Source organism: Patella vulgata, chromosome 8 (assembly GCF_932274485.2).
Source record: "Patella vulgata chromosome 8, xgPatVulg1.2, whole genome shotgun sequence".
NCBI lineage: Eukaryota > Metazoa > Mollusca > Gastropoda > Patellidae > Patella > Patella vulgata.
Genome location: NC_065886.2, coordinates 42,454,711 through 42,478,160, shown reverse-complemented (window position 1 = coordinate 42,478,160; position 23,450 = coordinate 42,454,711). Strand labels below are relative to the sequence as shown.

The window sequence follows — 23,450 nt, the reverse complement described above, 5'->3', positions numbered from 1 at the left end:
TACCAGGTCTGTAAACCAACACCAAAACCAGAGACCACAGTGTACGGATGTAGATAAACAACGTTTAGGGGCTTTTGTAGACATCTATTAAAACTCATTGGTGCAATTCTCTTCTTTTAATGGACAGAGATCTGTGATAGCTCAGACCCAGAAAGTGCTGCAGGATATGGACAGACGTGGACAATCTTTGTCTTGAGGAATCCTGTCAGGTGCACTGATAACACCAAATTTCATACTATTGTTAGTATATGCTTCCCTACCAACTGGCTAATATGATGAAGAACCAACCCAATATCGCAGACTATTCCTATTTAGCAAAGCTAAACCTTCGAAAAAAACTTCTATTTACACATTAACTGCTCTGTAGAGAACTTTAGGAATTGCACACAACCATGTCCACCAACACATCTTAAACTGTCTATATGAAGGCGTTAAATAAAACAAACGTGTTTTAAGAAGAAAAAAAAATAAATGTTAACAATATTTAACATATAAAATCATTACTTGCGACGTATATTCCGCCCCGTTCTACTACTCACAGCATTAAGACGCCAGTCGCAAATACTCCCGCAAGACGATATGGCTTTCGTTAAAACTGTAGCCAAAATCTTATTTCGTGGTAATTAACCTCCTGTGATTTAATGGCAACCATGGGGTAATTTTCTCTTTAAGTTTTGATCAGAGCATGTTCCTTAACAGTGTGTTTAAACACTGATTCCACTCAGAAAAATAACTGTTTCCGTAGTTGTAAAAATTGCCATCGAAAAGAGAACGTAGTGCACTAAAATGAATTTTAAAATGAAAAGTTGAGTATCATCTATTGTATATGTAATTTTCAATTATGTCACATATAAGATACACTTATGTGCTTTACTTTAGAAAACGAGATATGGCAGCCAAAAGCATGAAATGAAATGGGGTTTAACGTCTTACGTATTTGCACCAATCGGGATAATGAAGATGGCAGATAGAAACTACGCGGACTGTTTCTTTAAAATATTATCATCTACGTCGAAAAGGGGATCAACATAATATAAAATGCATACATATCAAAGCGATTCAAATATTTTTTAAAGGAATAAATCCTAAAAGAAAAATATTCAGAAAGCCAGAACTTCCATGTAATTCTTATAGAGTAGATAAAATATTAAATCAGATTTTGCTTTGTCTACGCCAACATTTGGTTATTTTTATAATTCGTTTGCCCTATCTAAAATAAAATGAACCGTCTCTCCACAAAAATAAATTGCACGCAACAGAGCGTTATGAAAAAGTTTACATCGGCGCCGACTGTGGTCGACCGCCTTGAGAAATCACGAGTTGTAATAATAAAGTAATCCTTGCTTAATTAGCCTTCGGATAAATATTATCCCTGTTAATCCTTCCGGCAGTTCGTCCTAATCTGTAGCAAACCTACGGCAAGTACGCACACCTAAAAATTTAAATATGCAAGTACTAGTAGCGAGTCCTTGTCGAACCCCCATAAAGAAGAAAGTATTTTCCAACTAGTATTTCTTATGCTGATTAATACGGGGTCACAGGCACAGCATGATTATTAAGCACACATTTTCTATTTCTAAAAGGCGGAGCAAAATATACTTTAAGGGTAATTACACTAAATTTCTTAGACACGAGAAAGAAAATGTATCTATCTATACAATAGCAACGGCTTTCTGGTTGGTTGATAACTAGACATTACGGCACAATAACCCCGCCTCCCCAACAGTGATTGACATGCTAGGAACGTAGATGACGCAGCGTGATAGACTCTCGAGAGTTGTTACAGTTATTAAATACGAGGAAAACAATTGTAATGAAGATACGGTGTTTGCAGTCTGATCATTGAATTACTCCTCTTTTCATCTCCGTCTATATTGGCGATCTTTTAGCAAGTTTGGTCAACAGTTTTGTCACCAACCAGGGGCGAGAAGACTTTCACATCTACTGTCCTATATGTGAACTCATACATAAGACAGTAGGTAAATACTGTGTAATTTGAATCAACTTGAAACAAACGTCTTCAACACACAGACTGTGGAATCAAAATAGGCACGAATGCTTTTGGAAGGCAGTTCCCCCGAAATGATGGCCGCACAGTCCAAGCTCCTATTTCAGTTGAATAAGTTTTACAACGAGAGAGTGGCAGCGAGGAAGAGCAACATTAATAAAACTATACGAGAAGTATGCAAGGTAGTCCAAGATGTCCTTAAGGAAGTGGAAGTACAGGAACCCCGGTTTATCAGTTCCTTGACAGAAGTGAACCAACGATATGAAGGACTTGAAGTCATCGCGCCGACAGAATTTGAAGTGGTTCTATATTTGAATCAAATGGGTGTATTTAACTTCGTTGACGATGGAACTATTCCAGGATGTTCTGTGTTAAAACTGAGTGACGGCAGAAAGCGTTCCATGTCTCTGTGGGTTGAATTTATTACAGCATCAGGGTACCTATCGGCTAGAAAAATTCGTTCCAGATTCCAAACTCTGGTAGCTCAAGCCGTAGACAAATGTAGTTACAGGGACGTAGTTAAAATGATACCCGATACAACCGAGGTCCGACTACGGATCAAGGAGAGATTCATTGTTCAAATCACACCGGCATTCCGATGCGGGGGTATATGGTGTCGGAGTGCAGCACATTGGCCTGTCCCACAGATTCCTTGGCCGAACCCGAACTTGGTTGCCGAAGTAAAGACCGAGGGGTTCGACCTATTATCTAAAGAGAGCATCTATATGAAGGATAAACAGTCGGCGGCCGAGGGAGACGCATGGGTGATGTCATTTAGATACGCAGAAGATCGTTTATTATATGGCGGATGTCGAAGAAAATGTTTGAGTATTTTGAAAGCATTGAAAGACAAACATTTTGACGTTCCTGGGCAGCCAATCTTGAATTACCACATGAAAACCCTACTTCTTTACGAATGTGAAAAACATCCCCGGGAAGCCGAATGGGATGATACGTGTTTGGGTGACAGACTAAACGGGATTCTCTTACAATTAATATCGTGTTTACAAAATAGAAAATGCCCGCATTACTTCTTACCTAGCGTGGATTTGTTCAAGGGAAAATCTACTTCGGGAATGGACAATGCCGCGAAACAAGCTTGGAGAATTTTGCGAGAACTTTTAACAAACCCTAGAAGTTTGGAGAGATTATAAAATGCTCAAGAGGTTTTCTTCCCTCTCAAATTGTGGTGTAAATCTAGTTGTTGAGATAATGTGACAAACTTTTAGTTTGTTATCAATTATCTACGGTGTTGTTCAAGTTTTAACTATTCAAATATTCCAGTTTATTATATGATAAATGTGCTTCATATTTGGATTAATTCATTTCTTTACCTACTAGGGTAAGTTGAAATAAATATAAAAAAATACCCATTTTTTTATGATTTAAATGTCTAAATCATGAAACGATTTGAAAAGTGTATAGTCTTAAATCCATAATAACTGAAAAATTATTTTGTGTACATTAGACATTACTTCAGCACAGACTATTCGTCGCTTCTTCATTTGAAGAATTAAAATGTTTCTTGTGTAAAAATGCTAAGTCATAAAAGATAGACATGAAGTCTACAATTTAATAATATTAATGCCAAAGTGTGTAAATAGAACTATTTTTATGATTATTATGTATATATTTATATATTATTATTAATATTATGTCAACATGTGTTATGTATTTATGAGCTATACGTGAAAAAATAAAGTAGGTTTTTGAAACGAATATTCACGCATTTCTCTTCAATTTATTTAGTATATTAAAAGAATTATGCAATTAAAAAGGGCAGGATAATGGGTGTGATGTTTGAATGACGAGGGTGCGGCGATAAGCGCCTTATCTCGTAGTTTCGCAACAGAACCATCATCGACGCGGGACACTGGGGAATTTGTAAATAAAGAAAACATATTCCCAAATCTATTAAATCTTTGAAGACAACAGAAGGTTTGGGTTGGCTTGAAGAAATTCTGAGTACCGGTAATATATATATTCTTGAAGGATTTTATTCATAACTAAAATCAGATTCAAAAATCCGTCACAGATACAAATTATTCATAGACATTTATTAGTAAATAAATTAAGTATATCATCATTCGAGATATATGTGCAAACAGTGACATGTCCAAGCCCAAGGCAGCTTCAACAAATATGATATAGTAGTTTTATCGGATGAATAAAACATAAATCTTTCACTTATATCTCAAGGATAAAAAAAATATCTACAGCATTTATAGCTGAATAATCTTCTCAGGTAAAAATCAAGAATGTAGGATCCTTATAGAAACAAGAGGGCACATTCTATATATATTATTTTTAACGCGTCATTACAAATAGAAGTTGGACAATTTAATCATTTCATTTCACGATCTTCAATCTTTGATAAGCTTAAATTTTTAACATTGATAAGCAGAAAAACGATATCAATATTTAACACAATACTTCATGCGTATTCGACCTAATTCAATAAAATGAGATTTGGCATTATTATAATAATAAATAATTAAATAAATATATTGGATATATAAAAAAATATATATATAGAAACTTATTATTCAACGCAGATATCAATATAGTTAAAATGGAAGAAACAAGGCAGAGCAAACTGAGAGGCAAAATAGCAAACTACCCTGGATCAAATAACACGAATACCCTAAAATAAAACATTTTTCCCATCTAAGTGTTGGAAGTGTATCTATAAGCTTCAAAATCTTCAGAAAATTAAACAAAATACTTAAGCTTATAAATGAAAAGGGGTCTTATTATGATATCGATGTACGGTATGTGTGGATATTTTGATCAATTTTACTTAGTAAATAAACAGGTTATTAAAAATGAGTAGGTCGTAATGAATTACACGTGCTAGCAGCATGACTTCAATAAGACTTCCAGAACACACACATATACATTCGACCCTTGACATGGACTGTCTAATGTTATTAACCACAGGAGCTCATTGTTACTTATATCATTTTCTGTTTTTCTATTTTATTAGTCTCATATACTGTTTTCAAAACAGGTAGAAAAAGTCCATTAAATCAAACAAATCTAAATGCAAAGGATATGAAACGTTTCGATTTTATTTTGAGAATGACAACACCGAAATTATTCCAAAGCAATTTTGAATGATTGCACCTATTGATACATTCATTTGAATATTATGACAGAGATAATTCTTTTGGAAAAACCTTTCCTGACAAATAGTATTTGTATCTATCAATTCGCCTCTACTTGGTTGATAGTAGATGGCTGAACTTCAATTTTCATATTTTCTTATTAGTGTTTTAAATTAACCATTGGTGGGTCTGCATTCTTCCTTACATTTCGTTGAGTGTTGCCGAATAAAAAGTTGAGTTTTTGGTTTTAAAAATTCAAGAATTATATTTGATTCATTATCAGTCAATAAATTCTCAACTTCTACATTTGACAAACTCATCATACGGATAATATAACGACAAAGAAGTAAATTTTAAAAATATGTGCCAAATTTATCTAGCTTTTGATCCATTGTTGAGAAATTTAAGTTACTCAGTTCTCGATTTTCTTCATCTAATTAGTTAAATTATTACTTTTTAATTCATTCAAACGATTAAAGGGCGGCACTTTCTTTAACCGAGTCGTGTGGCGCGTGTGGCAGAAGAATAATCAAACGCCTATTGAGGAGTTATTGACTCAAGGTGAAGATTTATTATTCTATTGAAGTATTCTTGAGAGCTTTATGTGACAGGATCAAGTATGTAGAAAGTGGGAGTCCTAGCCTCAAGTGTTTATTCATATACCGTATACGATTATAATAATATTAATATCATCCTACAAAACAGATACTATGTATATATATATACACGTAAATAGATCAAACACTTTATCTTAACGTGTATAACGATTGTTATCTATTCTTACCTATTTTTAACTAAACAATATACATACATTTATTAATATATACAAAAATATAACTTTAATAGCGTACGCTCTACATATAATTTTGAATACGATAATTACCTTCTAAACAATACAAACAGTTATTAATATACAAAAACATAATTTGAATAGCGAAAGATATACATATAATTTTGTATATATGAAAATTATACCAACTTTAGTAGGTTATTTTTTTAATTTTAGATACTACACAAGAATCAATTCCTTGTTGTTATATTTAGCAGCATTTTATTAATTCCCTTAAGAATATCAAAATTTTAAAAGTTACATTCGTGATCCACTATAGCCTACTCAATCGAATTTACAACATATCATTATGAACAATTTATGCAATCTCAATCAAAGCAAAACGACAAAAAATGCCTGTAAAATTCAAATGTTCAAATTGCATTAAATATAATATAGAACTTTTTATATGACTATTAAGAGAAGCAGTCGGAGGAGCCCAACAGAAGGGCGTTAAGCCCCATTTAATTTCATATCAGTAAGAGAAGCAAGTTGTAGCAATTATAAATCAAATACACGACCTTTTCTAAATAAATGTAATTAAGATAATATTTTCAAAGACATTGCAATTTTGGTACGAAATATACTAAGATTAATAATAGTAATTAAATTATAGTGAATCCGGAGCTCTGTTTTAACGAAACAAAACGAAGGAAAGAAAGGAAAAAGGACATTATAAAGTATTCGACAATAAATAAGGACAATCGGTCAAAATACAAACTCGGTCAAATTCAACAACAACGCGTAAACTTGACGACGATGCCAGCGACGAATTCGTCAATAAATCATCACAATGAAATATTTAGTGATTTTATTTTCTTGAAAACGTTAAGTGTATATTTCCCAGTGCGTCAAAATCACTATGTAAATTTAGAGTGGTGTGTAGGTGGCGTGTTATACACACACAAAAAGTAGTTCCTTAAAAGCCACTAAATGTACCAATTCTAACACTTTGTTATGTATCACGATTCATAAATAATCAGCAGCACCCCCCCCCCCTCCCAAAAAAAAATAAATAAATAAAAATAAAATAATACAAATACTGACTACCGACCGAGCACACATTCCAAACAGATCTGTGACGATAGTATTTTCATCAAACTGATGAATTTGAGTGAAATGATGAAATTAGGTGAAATGATGAAATTAGGTGAAATGATGAATTTGAAAAGACTTGAGTGAAATGCACTATAACTGACTGATTGGACCAAACATTATGAAACTGGTGAACTTAAATGAAATGCACCCACAAGCTTAACGTACTAATATTCGGCTTGCAGATAAAGTATTTTGTAGATAAATGAAACTGAGTTGGAATGCTAATATACCCCCATGTGGCAGACAACTACATTTCTGCAGGAATATCGAAACTGAGCATCTGCCATTCCTGCTCAGGATCAAAACTTAAGACAAATGCTTCATATGGTTACAATTACAAATACATCAGGCTGCATTCAAGTACACACGTGTAACAATTAATCACTTTAAGCGTACACGTGCACAAACAACAATATCCCAACCTTGTACAATGGAAAGGTAATACAGCTTGCAAATTACGACATCCTAATTTCCAACACAGAATAGTCTGCAGTATGTAATTTTAATTGGTAGAGCAGAAACTCTCAAAGATGTTTCTTACCGTCTTCAGTTCGAGTCAAGAACATTAAACAACGACGCATGGTATGCAAATCCAATGGGGAAGACGGGACATTCCCAAGTTTGACTTGTGAGTTGCCATAGGTAGACCTTAACCGTCAGCCCAAATTTCTGAACCAAGAATTTTCCGTACAGATATGATGTCCCCAAGCGACCTGATAGTAGACACAAACAAGGTCATTTCGGGACTAACAAATGGTTTAATTTTATTTCAATAATTCGCTTGCGCGTAGGAGTCTTTAGCAGTGGGAAGAAACCGGAGGACCCGGAGAAAACCCACGAGGATGGACAGGCGATCCTACTCCTTGTCACGTACAACCAGGGAATCGAAACTACGCCAGTTGACTCAATGACAGTCCGTATGATGCACACGCCAACCATTCGGCCATCCACCCTAATCCCCTTCCAATACATGATGAACAAAGACTCCGTCTTGATAGAGAAAAGACACAAACTATCAACCAAATGACCTGTCATGATAGAAGACACAGACACAAGCTATCAGAATGCCGTGATGATAGAAGACACAGACACAAATTACCAGAATGAACTGTCATTTAAGAAGACACACACACACATTACCAGAATGACCTGTCATTTAAGAACACACAGACATAAATTACCAGAATGACCTGTCATTTAAGAAGACACAGGCATAAATTACCAGAATGACCTGTCATTTAAAAAAGACACAGACACAAATTAAGAGAATGACCCGTCATGATAGAAGACAGACACAAATTACCAGAATGACCTGTCACTTAAGAAGACACAATCACAAACTACCAGAATGACCTGTCATGATAGAAGACACGTACACCAACTACCAAATTGATCTGTCGTGATAGAAGACAAAGACACAAAGTACCAACCAAATGACCTGTTATGATAGAAGACAGAGACAGAACAGCACAATCTTAACTGCGAAGTGAAGGTAGGTGCTTGGGCATGTCTTAACCTTCCAACACTAGAAATAGATGGATAAGTAGAAGTGTATGTTTTTAAACAAAGCGCCACAACTAAGCTATTGATATGATATAAAACCTGAACATCAAAGAAGGGGAAACCATTGAAAGAAAGATGTGTATATACAGGTATTATCGAAGAACTTTATTCTTTTAAACCTTATCAAATGTTAATAAGATAAATACAAAGTGAAAGACTAGAAATCGGTACTCCCCACAATGACCACTGATAAACAGTATATTATTCTGTCCACAGTGGAGGTGGATACAAATGTTGCCGTCTCAAAGAATATGATTAGCCTTCTTGATTTAAGAAAATCTGTGAATGATTACATTGGGATTGAGGCTAGTCAGGACTACTTTATCTTCACCGATTGTCTAGATCTTAAAGTAAACTTTGAATCAATTGAGCAGAATATGACAGCAAGTAGCGATTTAATACACCATACCAAAATAATTAGAAATTTAATTTAAATACTCATAAAATTCTAAATACCCATAAAAAAATCAATTTATAATACTAATACAAATCGTAAATAATAGAACAAGTTCAATTTTAAATACTCATACAAATTCAATCTAATAAACTTATTAAATATAAATTACATTTCATTTTGTTATTATTATATGAAACCACATTAATATCCGACATACTGTCTTTGAAGACGTTTTTCAGATCATTTGAGCTCCCTATTGAGATGACCATGGATATTTCAAAATCTACTCTTAACACAGGTTCGAAGATTGTTTATAATTTTGTCTTTGAAGACGTTGTTCAGATCACTTGAGCTTCCTATTGAGATGACAATAGGAATTTCAAAATCTACTCTTAACACAGGTTCGAAGATCGTTTATAATTTTGGGAACTCCGAATTGTTGGTTTATGATGTTTTCCTGATAAGGTCAACGGCGTAAGTTATATTTCTATTTAAATTGAAGAGCACGACCACCAAATTGTTTAGGAAACAAACAGTCAAATGAATATCTTATCGGAAAAAAAACTACCATATATAAAGACTGTATATTTTGCCGCGGTGTTTAAGAGAAAGAACCATCTGGCATTTAACAAGATACGGGCTATAAATCGGCAATGGGGTGGCGGAAAGATTGTTAATAGAAGATTCTCAATTTACCGTGAAATAACATTAAATAATGAAAACAGGACAGTTTGAACAAATGTTTGCTCAAGTAAAGTTAACAAATTAAGGCAACAGAGCCATAACTCAGGTCTGCATAGTTATTTCCTCCTTTAGTAATGAAGCCCTGTCGGAGGTCTCATCGCGTGAGATATCGAAGTTAAGACTTTCTTCAAACCCTAACGAAACATGTAATTAGAGCTAACGGTTCGCAAAAAGGTGATGTAGGCAAGTCTCGCGTGATTTCACGACTCTGTGACACGCGCATGTCACGTAATTTAGCCGCTCGACGTGGTGTGCGTGAAGGAAACGTTTAGGTTTTTGAGATACCAGCTATTCTACTCACATTGGGACTATCACATGATACATCTCACTGTTAAAGCTTACACTGCGAATGACTTGTCCCGCCATCCGTCTTCATTAAATAACGACAAGAGGTCCCCCAAGATAAAAGACAAATCTATATAATTCAGACGAAATGGAATAGAAAGATAACTTCCGAACCTTTCAGATAATAAGCCAAGAAAAATGGCAGGTGCCCTTTAACTGCCAATCAAGTTCCATTATAAAGAATAAAAGGGAAATGGTGTAATTAGCCCATGTACATTATCAGCCATTAATACCTTCATCCATCAATAAATCCCTTTTCTGTTTCACTTGAAACATACAAGAAACTAAGAAAGTATGGTGACGTCATAATTACCAAACATTAATAAAGTATGGAGACATCGTGATCATCTTTAAATCCAACCATTACAGTTTATAGAAGGAATTCTAAGGAACTTTGCCAAGACAGCAAATCAACGTTTATTAAATAAAGTTCACGTCAAATTAATTGCTATATTTGTTCCAAACTCCTGTTCGATTGTCATACTAACTAGCATACCGCCCCCTTGTGGGATATCGAATAGCACATGGCGCGTGCAGGATCTATTCCTAATAACTCTTGGGTGCTATCAATCGTCACAAGCCACCTGGATACCCTATAATAAATGCCACACTTTAGGTAATCCATTACTAAATGTACAACACCCTTTCATTTTCCAGTATTTCTTAAGGAAACAGTTTTTACTTCATAAGAAATGAGTTATTATATACATGCAGCTTTCTCATACGTCTAACAAGTGATACAACTTCTCCACAGGGAAATCACAAAGCTAACCCATCATTATTAGAGAAAAATGAAGTTTAAAGGAGATAAACCTCTATTCTTTGAACCCTTAAAATTATAAATATGCATATAAACTGATCTACATTTATTGTAATTTCTAATCAGTTAACAAAGAGCGCTGCCCAAAATGAATGGTTGTTTGCGCCTATTTAGTCCAGTCTACAAGTTTATCTTTTTAGTTGCTTCTGGATCAGCTATTTTAATAACTTCCACATTGACTATGCGAGATATATTTTGCTTTGAAATTTGTTCACCAAGCCATCTCATTATATAAATATAGAGAACTCGACGTCGGAAACTGATTTTAAAATGTTAGAAATTAGAGTAGCTCATATTTTCACGGCAAGATAACATCAATATTGAAATTGGCCAACATTAAATTTTGACCTATGTTTTTAATGTCAAAGATCTTTTGTGGTTTGGTTCCTTCATCGAGTATCTACAGGGTGAGTACTGATGATAAAATGAACTGGGCGGAAACAGAATCGTAACCCACTCGTCAACACGTAGAGAGATATGGACGTTCACTGGTTCGTCAAATAACTTAGTTTTTCTAGCTGCCAAAATATGAAATGAGTAATAAGCCAAAAAGAATGGAAGCTAATGAATATATTTGTCAGAAGACAGGCTGAATTTCACTAAGGAATGACAATGAACTGATAAGATCATAGCCTATTCATCATCTATAATTGTACTATATAATATTTACGTGAGAGAGTGTTTTTAAGCCAAAATTGTAGTTATCAATTATCTACAAAACAAGGATTTAGGGGAAATATTTCTATGTTTTTGTAGCAAAACTTTTTCAATTTTTAAAAGCACTTTCCCATATTCATTTCTCTTTAAGATGCACGTGAATACCCTACTGGAAATCATCTTTCAATTAACAAACATAATATTTAATAACAAAATTCTATGATGTATTTTGGATTATTTAAATGTTTATCCATGCGAAACTATATTTTATTGATTATGCTACCGGGCTTTCAAAAAATCAATACTGTAGATAAAAATCAACAATCGAAACTATTGTCAGATCAATGTTTCTACCTCATGCATTTAACACAGCCATTCTGACAGATGACAGCCAACTGAATCCTACCCTGGGGCAAAAAAAGGATATCAACGAAAAGTGGCGGAAATAGGTTTCCATCCTTCTAATAATATAACTAGCCCGAATGAAAGATGTTAATCAATGGAGGCGAGTAGTAAAGAAAATCAAATATAAAAAAAATCGCCACGAAATGGAGAGTGCGACAGAAAAGAAAAACGTCACAGAAATATATCAAAATATCTAAAACGAAAATAGAAACTGCACTTGCTTATTTGGTTTGTATTATTATTATTTTTTTTCTTTTGAAACGAAAAATATGTATTTTCATACCAGTCAAATTTCATATATTTGCATGTGAAGATACGATTGACGGGGTCACAACACTTTGGAGGGATAACTCACGCTAAAGGGGTACACGTGCAGGAATTCATTTATTTTGACGATTCGTGTAAAATTCACACACATTTGCTACCGACTTAAAAATGTCTAACTATAATGAAGTGCTAGACGAATTTACGAGCGACAACTTTATTATGGCAAATGAGGTTGGACATGGCTATAGTCTCTTCTGCTAAAACAAGTGAAGCAGAAATGAGATGCGACAAGTCACTTTGATTGAAGGGATTGTCCAGCTAGCGGAAAATAACCCCCAATAATTACACCTGCTACAATTCCTGGACTAGACTACTGTTGATTTTTTGGGAAGCTAGACCATCATTCCAAAAACGAAAAATAAATTAATAAATAAATAGATAATTCAAAAGTAGAGTAAGTATCCGGATTAAAGGAGGCAAGTCTCTAACTCAATATCATCCAGTCTTCGACATTGCAAACACGACTTGCTCAATTTAAATCAACATTGATGTTATTACCTTACTGTGAAAAGATGGGCTTTTGATATCCAATATTTAAGACAAAAAGAAAATTTTAAAATTGGCATACAAATCGCGTGCCAGAATACTTTCGAGTGCCATTTGTAATGAAGCTACCCGATGAACGTAGCTAAGCATACCACACAGGAGAATGCTATGGGTATAGACTGAAATAACCAGACGCCAAAAGACTGCCATTCAAGTTGGACTCTTCGCGTATTTACACTATTATTACAGTAGAAACAGAGAAGATTGAATGTGCTAACCATTCGGCCATCCAACCCCTCGGGCCTAATAAGAATATGAATACCTACGATATTAAAATCTTTTAATCATTGCAATCGTACTCAATGTATGATTCACACAATCTTCATTTATTTGGGTTCTTAAATCATGATATGGTTCTACATTATATAATTTAAATTCGACTTAAAATTACAAAAAAATATGTATTAATATTAAATTATATAATCTTAATGTGACTTAAATGAAGATAACAATCTTTCTCCTAACTAAATGTCACTAGTTTTAACAAATAGATAGTCGACGTAGATATTTTAAAGATGTTAATTTTGGATGCCAGGAGTAACGTGATGCTGCCTAGACTAGAGGTAATGGATGGCTGATAGAAATTAGGCGCCAGGTTTTATTATAAACTAAGGACTACAATTACCACCAACTATTTGATTAAAACATGCTGGCTGACACGATGCATGACGACGATTCCGGAAATGTTAAAATTTCGTGTTTTGTGTCATGCTCACTGACATTTTCTTTCTAAGTACATCGAGGGTCTTTCAACGAAGCTTTCACCATTCTGTCTCAGCGTTCCGTCATGTAACAAAGATTTCAAGATATGTATCGTTAAGTCAATGTACCGATAAACTTGATGTTGTTTAGTACAGATTTATTTCACTGTCATACCAAACACCAAGTTGAGGTCATTACCGATTCTTCATAGACCATCCCCACATAATAATAATTTGTGTAAAAATCTACCATGAACCAAGTAGCTTTAGATGTATATTTTATAATCTTCAAACGACACTTCATACGCAGCCATTTCTACTTGGTGACCCATGCAACCATCAACTTTAACGAGGAAGTACAATCTAAAAGATTACTATAAATATTAAAATACTATAGCTCAATATTAACAATAGCAACTAGAGAGGTTGCATATCGATTAAGACTCGCCATGCAAATCTAACGCAATCATAAATCACGCAACGAACGGAGCCAAACCAAGAGCAACATCAATGATGTTCATATTGCCACACGGTTGCGTGTTCGAGGCATTTAACCTTGAATACCGAGAAACCTAGAGAAAATGGCACGACGACAATAGGGAATTACCCACCTAATTATACGGTACAAAATTCAATATTGCATGACCAAACTGATTAAATAGTTATCTTGAATGTTTTTCTGTATAAATAAGGCTTATTATCCGCCCGAGGAGGAAAATTAACTGCCATATTGGAACAGAAATTGTTGATTGTGATCAAACGTTTCAGTTTGAGTTATCTTCTTTGACCTATGGGCGGGAGCAGAAGTTAAGGGTTGTTATGATTTCTTTGAATTTTAAAATGTATCACGATATTTTCTGCTTTATCAACTCAGAACTGTTTTCGAGTATCTGTTTTCGGGCACAACACTGGATATGAAGAGTCATAACAATTAACAACTGCAATAAAGATACGGATTTGTCCCAAATATGAGAAATTTGTCGCAAAGGAATTTGAATCTCAAATATGTCGAAATTACACTCCAGTTATACGACACTGCAAATTAAAGGCTTGATAACAGAAACCACACCGCACTGATAAGCTGAACACAACAGTTATAGTCAAATAAAATACCACAGACACAAGTCTTTATCCTAGAACAATAGCAAATGCTTTAGTACCAAGAGCCAAAAAAACTAATTGATCCACAAATAAAGTCTTGTAAACCCGATCTTGAGAGGTCGGTGAAAGAATGTTTCCTGATCAGTAACTAAAGATTCAGTTCACATGTAGAATTCGAAAGAGAGCACCAGTTCTAAGGATCTTCATTTAAATGGACTGGAATATTACTGTTCCTTGTAAAACGCCTAAAAAAGAGAGTTACATTTCTATTTGCTGTAGATGGTGACCTTCTTCTACATATGATACAGGAATAAATCAGAGAAAGGATAGGGGTGATTTTAAGAAAATCAATCCAAGATTTGCAGGGATGGGCCGAGAAGGAACCTGCGATATGGTTTGCTCGGAGGCCCATAAGAAGTTCGTTATCTCAGGTTGTTTGAATTTACGCCATTCTTGATGAATTGGTAAGATATACCTTACAATCACTATTTACAGTCAGTTTTATTTTTCCAAAACTCGAGAGGAGAAATCAATCGAGTGTGTACACCTTTTGGGGCTATACTTAGGGTACTCCGGTTCCCAGTCCGTCCCTAAAGACTACCTCTACAAAAACTCTACTATTAATAAGTAAATTAATAAGTGTGCATATATAAAAGAGGTCTAACCCCTAATTTGACATCTACTCATCACTTGCTGCACGCTGGAATGATTTTACAAAACAAGGTAACCCTGAGCCAAATTAGTGACTATACTATACGTAACATGAACACCCACTTTTTGTTCCTCGCTCCACAAAGCAGAAATTATTTTAACACTTCAAAATTGGACATGTTGGGTCAAAGTATGGTCTTTTGTCGGCGCCTAGACAAGGTGAACGTGATACCTGTATAATTTTCAACAATAGGCTAATTAATCCCCGAATATCTTAATGTTATCGTCTCATCAGCGAATGGATATGAAGACATACCTATATAGACACTGACAAAATATTTAAGTGGCATGGCCATGATAGAAACACCAAGACGTGCATAAACATAATTGGATAAGTTAATATATACCTTATAAAATATTTCTTTTATCGAGAATTTGAAAATCCCAGCCCATTCTTCTAAAAAAAACTGTGCTTTTAAAAGTCAATGAATATTTCTATAAATAATCTTTATCGTGCAGTTTTCATATGAGAAGTTCAGTAGATTGTTAAGCTTTCGAACTAAACGTAATCTGTCGATTTTAGAATAAACTAGTTAATTCATATTCTGTCTCAAAAATCAATGTCGACTTCAAGCCTCAATCAAGACATTTTCTATAAATAATCCCTGTCATACAATATGATGATGAGAAGTTCAGTAGATTGTTAAACTTTCGAACGAAATATAATTTACCATTGGAATAATATGTGAATGTAAAAATAAACGAATTCATTCAAGTTCAATATGGATATTGGGTACCAGCAGCCTGAAAACAAAAGTATCAATTTAATATTATTCTGTCTCAAAAATCAATGTCGACTTCAAGCCTCAAGGAACTGTAATTATTTTCGACTCGGGGTCTCGTAACAGAGCTAGCGATACATTTAAAGGAGGCTCGATCAGTTCTGGTTTGGTGGACAGGTAATGATTTCTTTATTCGCCGATCAGATTCTAAATTAATTCTGATCTGAGGTATGGATGATGATTATTCTTTGGAGAATTTCGGTGGATGGTTGTTCTAGAGAAAGTGACAACTTCATTAGTGTCTTCAAGACAGTTGTAGTATTTGCGAATTACCCTGTCAGAGCACCCAGGTTTCTTCTTTACAGCACCGTTGGAAATCACATATTCGGCTACAATATATAGGCTACACAATATCATTTTTAATTTATAAATATCAACTTCATCCAGTTTTTGTATGTACTTAAAACATAATTTAATTCTTCAATTAGTTGGCAAAGCAACACAATTTTTTTTTACAGTAAGTGGTGTTAAAACGATGTAAAAAGGGGGCATTATTCAACAATATTGCAAGAAAAGAAGACTATGCATATTCAGAAGCTATTATGATTAAAAGCTAATTTATGACAAATTATTCTGGTTTGAAAAGACTTATTACCTCTTTAATATGTTCTGAAATGTTCGTACTTGAGCAAAATCAGAAAGAAAGAAATGCCAACACAAATGTTGCGAAATCTAAACTGAACCCCATGACACCATACGCCGTAACATGCATTATCAAATTCCAATGATAATAGTTATAATAGATGACAACAAGATAGACTACAAAGTAGGAACAACTGTTATTAAGGACAAATGTCAGACAAACTCCTTCTGCTTATCGCATATTTCAACAAATTCGGCTTGTTGGCAGACAATTAGAAAACAATTGTTCTTTTGCATCTATTGTTGTGTGGTGACATGGCAAGGGAATGTAATTTGTCTACACTTAAAAAGCATCGTTCGTTATAAGAACTCAATCTGTTAGAAAACATCGGCGTCGTTTTATCTTAATAATTACAATCATTGATGATGTTTTGTGGCACAGGGTTATCTTTTCTTGTCATTTGCTTAACCATGTAATCTACCAAATAATGGTGCCAGAAAAATTCTTCTAGTAGAATTACACATTCAAATAGAACTCTATGAAGTTTATCCGGCAGGATTTTACCCTCCTTTGCCGACAAAGATGCATCCCAACAAAATCTTTCATGAAGAAATTCCTTGGAGGCTAGTGAGTCGGCCAGGTTCTTTGAAAACAAATTCTTCTTTCGTCAAGGTATTTCTTTAACACAAGAATTACTTACAATGTATAGGATATAGTCGGCTACACAATTATTCCATATGATAAGAATTAAGAAGTATGTTAGAATTCTCATACGCAGAGTTGTCATGGGCAGTATTGGGCAGTAATTAATACTATTTCTATTGTATTCAATGAATGGAATTGACCAAATCCACGCCCCTTCAGTACCGGTAGTCAATAAGTAACAGATTAATATATCTACAGAATATTTTGAAATCATATAAAACAGGAAGTACAATATATATCTTTGGGATTCGTCCGAAATAAAATCTGAATTAAGTAAAGTGATGGCGCCATCAGAGACAGGACTGATGAATGGCTGATATTTGTGGTGATGACAGAAAGGGTACTTGAGAATTAAAATATTTACGTTAAGAAGATATCTGCGGGTTTATTGTAGATGCCTTCCAGTCGACACATCCCGTTGATAAAGGATTAAATTTAGATGATAAGCTGTAGAGAAAACCTTCTGACATACCAGGGGAGAATAATTTGGGAACAGATGATCTCACTGACAAGACGTCCCCCCACATACACTACATCAACTTAATTGGTTCCAGAGAGGCTCCAATATTTCAGTACATGTATATATTAGGTTCTCAGTGGCGATCTCTACAGTCTAGTGATGACAACCTTCCTATTCCGCTTCAACAAATTACAATATATAATCTTGAGTTATCAAGAGACAATCTGTAAGATAGCAAATAGTGAGAATTCTATTCAAATCATCACCCAGTCGTTATAGATGATAAAGTGCTTTAATCATCTTCTCCATCGTACTGAAGACAGGTGAAGAATATTTTCTAAGAAAGTGTTGAAAGAAGCAGCAAAAAACTTTACTTGCAAGATTGGACTATCTATAGTAATTAAAATATAATTTTCAACTTTAGGTACATATAGTGTATTCTCTGAACGATAATATTATGACATGTCTGCTACTTCATCTCCGACGATCATCTGAATCCAATAACGATTGTGGCAAATCCTGATGGTCACTCAAAGGCAATAGGTCAATAAAACATACAAAAAACAAGTGAGCTTTCTAAAAGGTAAAAATCGTGACATTTTACAGTTCCGACACTTCAAATCATTTATGGAATAGTAAAATATTCAGATTCCCATTTAAATACAAGAATGGGAACTTTGGCAGGCTTTGGAACTTTACAGTTCTGACCCCAGCGCAGAACATTCTGCGCTCTGGTCTATCTGTAAAGACTCTATTTTGACGTCTAAATTCACTTAAAGTGACAATAAGTCTAATTTGTCGACATTCATCTGCTTCATTAATGACTAATTGTTGAAAATTAATATTAACTTAGAATATGTAACAGTTTTAAACTTTAGTGCTTGCAATATTGTAACAGTGTAAATCTTCGGTAATAAATACACACTGTAATTGTCCTTTAAACTGTTTAATACCGGAAAACATAAAATATTATATACACAAAACAGCATGTCCGACAGGGAGAGTGACCGTCCTGGAAACGGGATAAAACCTAGAATCTTGACTGAAATACAGAACTGCCAATCTTTCTCACATCATGGTGTCGCATACTGTATGGAATGGTTATTTTGGAAGGTAACCAATTTAAGAGTGTCTAAACGTTCTATTTGACAAATTCGGATGTATGCAAGTTCCATTGAGTTTGTAGTTGACTATAATATAGTATGCTTAAACTCCACTGGGCATTGTTGTTTTTTTCTTAAAAAATAATTACAATATTGCTAAAACAATAAGAGTTTAATTCTTCAAAATATGTTGTTGATGATTTTTGAGCTTATGCATCATAATGTCAACTCGTACTAAGATATCAATTTTTCTTGGACGACATATTTCTATAAAACAATTAATAACCTCTTCAGCCGTATGATAGTTTGACAGAGTTTAGTAGTCATTTGATTAATATCGTACCAGTTGATGTATCCATTCGTCACAATATTTACAGAATATTACAAACATATATGGCTATTTCAATCATGGTAAGTCACATTAATTGGCTATGACAATTAATCAACGGCATAACATTGAATATTATAACCATGTTTACGGCTCAGTATTATGTAACTGAAGTAAAGCACGCGCCCTGACGACGTCCCCTTGATAGGGCAGTGACAAATTATGTCATAAATTAATACTACTGTCATCATCGCATTTTTCTTGTATTTCTTAATGATCTACATGCAAGTTTTAGGAATATTAGAATTAAATCTAAACTTACAATCTCCGCGCGTGGTTACTTTTGGAGTTATGTACTACATGCAATTTCGAAAAATTGCAAAGTGATATCAATACATGTGTCGAGATATCTTATCAAATTTGGGATGTTAATTTCAATTTTATCCATACCGAAATTATATCTCATTAACATCCAAAATATACGACGCATCGAACGCAATACTGTAAAAAATTAATGCCACCAAAGTTTTACGAAACTTCACGATGAACTGAGGATATGGTAGCAACAGGTAGTCACGATTCCTCTGAGTTACATAACCGGCATTATTAATCTCCAAAGTATTTCTATTTCATCCATAATAAAGGTAACGTTGTAACTATCTTTGAATATATGATATAATAAACTGCACCAAGCTCCAAGAATGCTACATAATCATAACTTTCCTGGATTACAGCATATGTAGTAGGTGTAAATAATGTTAAACAAATTAACATATTTAGCTATAATCCCCCATAGAACATAAAGATTTAGTTTACCGCCCATTATGTCGTTATGGGCAACATCGTTAATATAGATAGTGCAATTATTATATAAATACCAGTTAATAACAGTTGCCTGCCCCCAGGCTACGTCTTTTAATTGATTTCTTTTGGGTGGGTGGTAAAAACAAGAACCTTTCTGATAGTAACCAAAAACACCATGCACATTTTAGAACAAATTCTTCTAATCCTTCTAAACAAACAATTTGTATATTACTTTTTGCTCCCACAGAGGAATACTTTGCCTCTGTACGACGATTCTTCTTCCATTACTTCAACTTTGTAAATAAAGAATCAAAACATTTTTCTGATAAACAGACAATGGATAAAAACGGGAGCAATATTTTGTGGCAAACTGATACAATATCATTAATTGCCATTTATCAAATTGTAATTTTGTATTTTGACCACGCAAATGGACGATGATCCGGACTCGGAAGAGATGAATGATAATGGTAGAGGCAAGACCCTCGTAAAGGTATGTTTATTATGCACTATCTTTCTATAATTTTCATTCTGATAGAGGTGATAGTTGCTGTTTGCAGATGGGTTTGTGTGATGGTTTTACATGTCAAAAATGTAGCTTAACATTATATTTCTTTTGTCTCAAAATACTAATCGTAGTTTATCTCCCTGTGAAAATATTTTACCTTCCATCCATCTTTGTAAGTGGATTACTGACACCTACCTCTACACTACTATCAAAATGCTGCTATGTAAATATAGCCTGTCACTTTGTCCTAACTTTGCCCGAGGCTATCTCGTTAAGAACTGGAATTTTAATATATTATGTATATTTTTTCTTATTACTTAGCTAGGTTGCCGAAAGTTAACCCATTTCTATGATCTAGATATTTAACTTGGTGGTCAACTTCGGCTTATTCCTAGAATAACAAGCCTAATAATGTATGGTTTTGGATATAAGTTTCGGTCTTGAGACTTTAGATGTTAGATGTACATTTTTGTATACAAATGAATTTACACATAAAACGGTATCTTATTACCTATCCTTGTATTACAGCTGTAATTGTTTGGTATACGGCTGGGGGGTGGCATGGGCATAATTCACTTTGTTTAATTGTTATCATCCGTAATTATTTTGTTGTTTTTATCCATATATAATTCTTTTTTGTTAATTAAATCAATCCATAACTTTTTTGTTAATTGCATCAATCCATAACTTTTTTGTTAATTTGATCATCTACATGTATATGTTTTTTGTTGATTTTATCCATCCATATTGAAGATATTGGTTGTACATGTAATTGTATCTATCTTTCTTGTTTATCAATTAAATCCATTTATAATTCTTTTCAGATTGTCAACAGCAGATACCTATAACTCTTTCTATATTCCAAGATTCTATCTTATCTGTGCCTATTTCTTGTAGGATATTTACAACATTTACGAAATCTGCTAAAAGTACAACTGAATATTTGAGATAAGTTAATAAATCACCATCAGCTTGACATCTTCAGCAATAAATATGTAAAAAGAAAAGAAACAATAATGCATAATCCTGGAAATAAACAAACACATAAATGTTCTGGTTAATGACACTTATGGCTGAGTGAATTTCTGTGAACAATTTAGCATTGAATTCCCTTGTATTTGTGATACAACATATTTAACTTTAATAACAAATGAAAATAAAATGTCATTGAAATAACTGTTATTGTCGGAGAATTACATACAAATAACCTAGAGATTGGGCATGCAGCACAGAATATCAATTCTATTCATGTACATTACTTGACTAAGAAGAGGAGTAAACAGAAAGCTAATTCAATGGATAAACAATCTCAAGGGTTTTTTAAACACAAAATATATTAAATAAACTGGCCCAAAATTTTTTCAGGAATATTGTTCAGAACCAATGAAACAAAACAAAATCAAGAACAATAAACTCAGAACCAACCAAAAAAAGGTATCATTTAATAGTAACAAATCTCTGGATTTTGAATAATCATCCCAACACTGTAATCAGGTGCAAATGCACAAACCAAACTTGATGAAAATGTAAAAAGAAATACAGTAACAAAGAAAATCATACATCCAGTTAATTACTGGAAATTGATTTGAAAATTGAATTAAATATTTAACACATTCCTGGAAATGAAAATGTGTCCACAAATTTAAATTTCAGTCAACTGAAACATAAACAATATAATGTGCAACACAACTCACCTTATTGTTGATTATTATTAAATGCATTAGCAAACCCCCCAAAAACAAAAAATAAAATAAGATGAATTAATGAGTAATTTGTTAGTTTTCGTTTGACAGGCAACTGAACATACACAAACCATTATGATTCCTATAAGCAAAATGGAACCATTCAAAACAACATCGCATCATAAAAATATATTATTATTGAATAAATCCACTTAAGTGGCACAAATTCAATTACATGAGCGTTATTAAACTGATAATCCATACATATACCAGCTAAATAATTTGACAAATAAAGACATATATATTGTGTGTCATCTACAATCTAATAACTGTATTATAAAAAATACTGGAGCCAAGATAATTAATTGTAGGTTTATGTTACCCAAGTGATAAATGTTATTATGTTCATTATTGTTCTTAGTTGTGATACTAAATAGATTTTAAACTTTAAAGCCAGAGATCATAAAGATAGCCTAAATCTGTGGTCTGAATGTGAAGATGGGCAAATTAAACTGCTGACTTATGAATGGGTTAGTTTAAAACTTCAGCTGGCTTAGGGCATGTAGATTTTACTGTTTTTTTTATCAAAATTTAAAATTTCAATACTGTCAGTTTAACCAGCTTTTATCTAGTGTAGCTGTACGTTAGTGAGCTAAAATTAACATTTTATGAATGTTTATAAATCTTACTACATGTAGTTAACAATTAAAATATTTGACAGTTGGTACATTATTTCTTTTTAACTGGGTTCTAAACTTGGTATTTATATCTTATGAACACATAAAGCATGACACCAGCAAAAGAAATAATGGTACATGTGACTTTTTGTATTTTGTAAGAGTGTGCGTATTTCAACTCGACAACATTTGTTGTGGATGCAAGTCAAGAGGGATAACTCCAAAGAATAACTTACCTTTGGATCAATCTTCTTATTTTCTGGATCTTCTTCATCCATTTCAAAATACAACTCCAACTTTGTTACAGAAATTGTTCCGTTAACTGTCACACCTGGGGCAATTAGGGTACAACTTGTAGATAGGGCTACTGGACCTAAGTTGGTATAAGACAATAATATATCAATACAAAATATATCTTTATAATCTAATCAATGGATCATATTAACAAAATAAATTGTC

General features: G+C 33.6%; 2 protein-coding genes across 4 annotated transcripts in view; one reads left to right on the top strand and one right to left on the bottom strand.

The window, feature by feature from the left end:
* The window catches only part of LOC126831042 (neurobeachin), a 121,928-nt gene that overhangs the window by 35,551 nt on the left and 62,927 nt on the right, over window positions 1-23,450 (bottom strand). For all 3 annotated transcript variants that reach the window (XM_050561641.2, XM_050561640.2, XM_050561642.2), the window contains exon 38: window positions 23,228-23,364. In XM_050561641.2, coding sequence (XP_050417598.1) covers window positions 23,228-23,364 — 137 coding nt within the window. The remainder of the gene's footprint in view (window positions 1-23,227; window positions 23,365-23,450) is intronic.
* On the top strand, window positions 1,767-3,712 carry LOC126831045 (protein mab-21-like 2). Its single transcript, XM_050561646.2, has one exon. It carries the CDS (start codon window positions 2,056-2,058, stop codon window positions 3,160-3,162), a length of 1,107 nt encoding a protein of 368 aa, XP_050417603.1. The 5' UTR covers window positions 1,767-2,055; the 3' UTR covers window positions 3,163-3,712.

Excerpts from the sequence above, each read along its gene's own strand:
- LOC126831045 (XM_050561646.2), top strand. The coding sequence starts at position 2,056 with ATGCTTTTGGAAGGCAGTTCCCCCGAAATGATGGCCGCACAGTCCAAG.